At 35.9% G+C, this 4,279-nt stretch overlaps 1 protein-coding gene across 1 annotated transcript in view; it reads right to left on the minus strand.

Moving 5' to 3' along the window:
• The window catches only part of LOC117100553, a gene marked incomplete at its 3' end in the record, with an annotated part of 48,838 nt that overhangs the window by 39,080 nt on the left and 5,479 nt on the right, over positions 1-4,279 (minus strand). The window contains exons 2-5 of the mRNA XM_033240327.1: positions 3,419-3,543; positions 1,221-1,336; positions 748-881; positions 91-222 (exon numbers count right to left, since the gene is read on the minus strand). Of these exons, the coding sequence (XP_033096218.1) occupies positions 91-222; positions 748-881; positions 1,221-1,336; positions 3,419-3,543 (507 nt within the window). The remainder of the gene's footprint in view (positions 1-90; positions 223-747; positions 882-1,220; positions 1,337-3,418; positions 3,544-4,279) is intronic.

Below are 4,279 nucleotides of genomic sequence, written 5' to 3' on the forward strand. Positions count from 1 at the left end.
AGATGTGTATATTTTGTCAGCGCACACACAGTGACAGTGGCTACTACCAGTTATTTATCCGACTAATTTGCTGCTCTGTGAAATACGTACATGTCTGCGAACATGAATCTGTTGCATTGTAGGTATATTCTATCCCATCAACGGCCAAATCTGATTGAAAGAATGACAGTGTACTCGATTGGTTAGTTGGTTTTCCGGCGGATAGTAACATCGGTACGTCGTCTGAAAAAATACATTTAAAAAAAACAAACCGATATTTTACTGCTTGTAATATGTGCTTTACAAACAAGTACACAGTCTTTACCATTACCAATGCAAGATCGCAGACTTTGATCACCAAAAAGTGTATTGAAAAAAAAATTCATCCCTACTCCAACCATGGCGGTATAAAAAAGATCCATGCTCCAACCAATTGGACAAACTTGTTACTTGTTACTTAATTGTTATTTGTATAGCGCCTTTCCTTTCAGTTACAAAAGCCTGATCAAATATTTTATGTAAATTTGGACAAACAAAATAACGATAATTTGTGCCTGACTCAACTGCGGTATATATTAAATATTCTTTGTTTAATAAATATATTGGAAATTAAAAAAAGAACCAACTGTGAGCAGTCGTTAAATTCTCTCTTTTGGTTTATTTCAGAGCTATTACTTTTAAACCATCAGTGGATCAGTTGATATATTCCTTAATAAGGATTTCTTTTCAACTGTTTCAAAATTATTAGTAGAATATCTGAACAATAACCTGACTTGATGGCGGTCCAATTTCCGAAAAATCCTTTTCCCTGAGTTTGATCGTCTGTCCGAAATATCATAATCAATCGATTAGTTGAGGACGTCTGTACGGGCATATATTCACCACAAAACCTAGAATGTGTCCTTGAACAGAATCATTTTGAATGACTTTACATGATGCTCCATTTTATTACGAATATATATGCTACAACAATTAAAGTTTAATATCCATATGAATCGCACAACAGTATACTAATAAACAGGATACAAATCGATTTGAAAATGAGCTTTAAATCAAGGATTCCGTATTCAATGCTAATCTAATTAATGACTTTTAGAAGGCCAGAAGAAAATATCGATAAATATGTAGATTAAAAATTGGGAACTAGTATAAAGTATGCAAACACACACACACACACAACAAAAACACGAAATTATTGACGAAGGTATAGAATGTTTAAACGAATGTCAACGTCAACTCACGTATTGGTTTCTTCACAGTTATCAACCTGTACTTCTACATAATCATTAACACAATTTGGACTATATTCGACATCGAACGCTTCCATCCATATCTGTACTCTATACTCGTATCCAACCTTAAAAAATATACATATCAATGTTAGCATTCTTATTTCATCAGTGGTGTACCGTATTGGGGGTGCGCAGGACCGCCAAATAATCTCACGCCCCAGCTGCTCCCTTAAAATTTCGAAGAAAAGAAACTACGCTCAAGTAGTTAAAAATCACCTTATTTTGCGAGCTTAGCGCCCCTTACTTAATCATCTGCTCCCACTTAACCTTCGAGCTTTCCCAACCCTTCCCCCCGCCATCAATCCCCTCTTCAAGACTTTTGATACGCTAATGATAGGCCTATTTCATGTGACAAGCTTGTGTGATACACTTATTGGCATGATGACATCATTATCACATTCAGAGTTGTGCGTTCGGTTGAGCGGTATGGTTCCTGACTTTTAAGTTGTAAGCCCGGGTTTTAGGTTCATGGAATTCGGGTCTAACGCACAAGCAAGGGTCATCCGGCCGTTACGTTTTGGTTTGTAGTAAAAGTTGGGTGGGACAGCTCTGCACAGCTGCATGTCTATCTGAAAAACCACTGCCCAACTTTCTACTTTTAAAATTTAATGAGAGGAATAAAGATTAATTTTAAATATAGGCCTATATGAACAGGATGATGTCGTTGACACCCATTATGGGCGAATCATTTGCAATTTTGTCGAATAAAAAAAACCAAAAAAACTAATGTGCATCATAAAACACAGGGTGATATATAAGGATATTTACATTTTAAAGGAACGGAGAATGGATTAGGATCCATCATTAAAGCTCGAAGGACCAAAATTAACAAAAAGAAAAATAGATAGCTGTTTTGTCTACAAAGAGGCAACACAAAATACGTGCATACTGTTTGAAAATACTATATTCTTAACCATTATATTCAGTAATATTAAACCAATACACAGAATTACTTTGAATACCATGAAAATCAAATTGATGGATGCAGAGATTCACCGCTTAATTAGTTCTGCCCTTGAAATTATTATTATTGTACACAGTAATCGAACAATAAATAAATTATAACACACAATTGTGCTCTGACATCCATATCTTACAATTTCTATGATTACCTCAAGGAATCAATATATCGACCTGAAATTTAGTGTCATTTCGAAATTACATTTTCATAACGAATGTGATGTAGGCAAAGCGACAGAAACGGCACTTAGGCCGATTATTCATATATGGTACACACCGGTAGGTTTTTAATACATGACAGCTGTCTGATATAATGTATTATTATTCATTATTATACAGCTTAAACATATTAGCAATTGCGTTTTGACATCCGTACCTCAAACTGTAAATGATTAGGCCTACCAAATGAAATACACTCGATCTGAAATTTAGTGCCTCTTTAAAATTCAACGAATACTTAAGACAACTTGATACAGAAGAGTACAGGTTGGCTTACAATGGCGTATGGAGTATTGAAATGGGGGATGATGGGGAAGTGGGTGTGAAGGCTAATTGGGGCATCGATGAGAGCAGCTTAGCTCAGCCGGCTAAAATGGTGGTGGCCACTGTGTGTGCGCTGAACCGTAGCGATATCCTGGTCCCCGGTTCAATTCCCATCGCCGCTCTTATTGTACTTCAGCTAGAGGGATGAAATACAATTAAGATGGCGCACCGTCCCGGACGAGACGTTTAAGCCGTTGGTCCCGTGTGCATAAGATCCATGTGCACGTAAAGAACGCAGCGCACTCTTCGGAAAAGTGTAGGGGATTGTCTCTCATTGTGCTGCCCAATCACCACCAGAAAGACCCTGCTGGAAATAAGTCTTCTTCAGACTTTCGTAGGTTATTCTTGGTGTTTACACCGAATAAATCCAATCCAATCCAGAAGATTAGATGAGGAGACGCTAGCTTGCAAAATAAGGTGAACATGATTTGAGGTGAGTTTGAACTATTTAAGTGTTGTGATTTTTTTTGGCTTCAAACAATTTCAATGAGGGGATACTGAGGACCGAGTATTTCTTTTGGGGATGGGGCGGGGTCGTCTGCATGACGCTGAGGTTGCCTTGTATAAAAGTTTTTCTCATATGTAAATTATATATTAATAATTATTGGTCTTTAATAATATTAGAAATTATGTTTAATACTAACCTCAATGACCCAAGTACAATTCGAATATGGTGGATATGTACCTGAACGTTGAGGTGATGAGAATATTCCTGATGTACCATTAAATCTGTCGCCGCATTCAAAAGAAGGGACCTGTCTGGATTGAACTGTTTTATAAAAATAAGTCATGATATAAAACAGTACATAAACGTACAATTGACATACAAATGCCTTTTTAGGTCTATAAATCTTAAAGTAAAAAGGAATTTTCACATCTTAAACAATAATAGTTATTTAAGGTAGCCTATTGTTTTAATTTTTAATCCCTTGTAAACTTTTTAAAGCAAGTCAGTACTATATTATGTTTTATTTATTTTATATCTGCAGCTGGTTTATTTATGTATAGATTGTTTGCAGAATGAATGTAATAAGTTTTAAAGAAAGAATGAAAGAAATAAGTTTAAATGACCTGGGCAACCGTCTTTGTATTGTCACCCTCCTATCTTTTGAGCGATTTAAAAGCCAACAATAACACCGTAAAACCTCGAAATTAAAGCCCAGTCGGCTTAATCTCGAGATGAAGCCCATCTCGAATCGAAGCTCCCTCTTTAGTCTGCAAAGTTAGCATCAAAAGGAAGCCAATCTCGAAAAGAAGCCCATGCGCTTCTCTTCAAAATATCATTTTGCCATGGGCTTCTTCTCGAGATAGTACAGTACATACTGTGCATGAATTTCAGGAAACAAAATAAATTTAAAACAATGTTGGTTTATACATTAGTTTAGGTGATTTAATGCCAGTTAAATATAGGCTACTTCATAATACAGATTGATGTTACAATGACCTTACTTATTGTTTAATTGTACAAAAATTTACAGCATTCATTTTGAAAAGAAGCCCCACCC

This window comes from Anneissia japonica, unplaced genomic scaffold (genome assembly GCF_011630105.1).
Source record: "Anneissia japonica isolate Jap-2015-1 unplaced genomic scaffold, ASM1163010v1 scaffold685_len2926416_cov193, whole genome shotgun sequence".
Lineage (NCBI taxonomy): Eukaryota > Metazoa > Echinodermata > Crinoidea > Comatulida > Comatulidae > Anneissia > Anneissia japonica.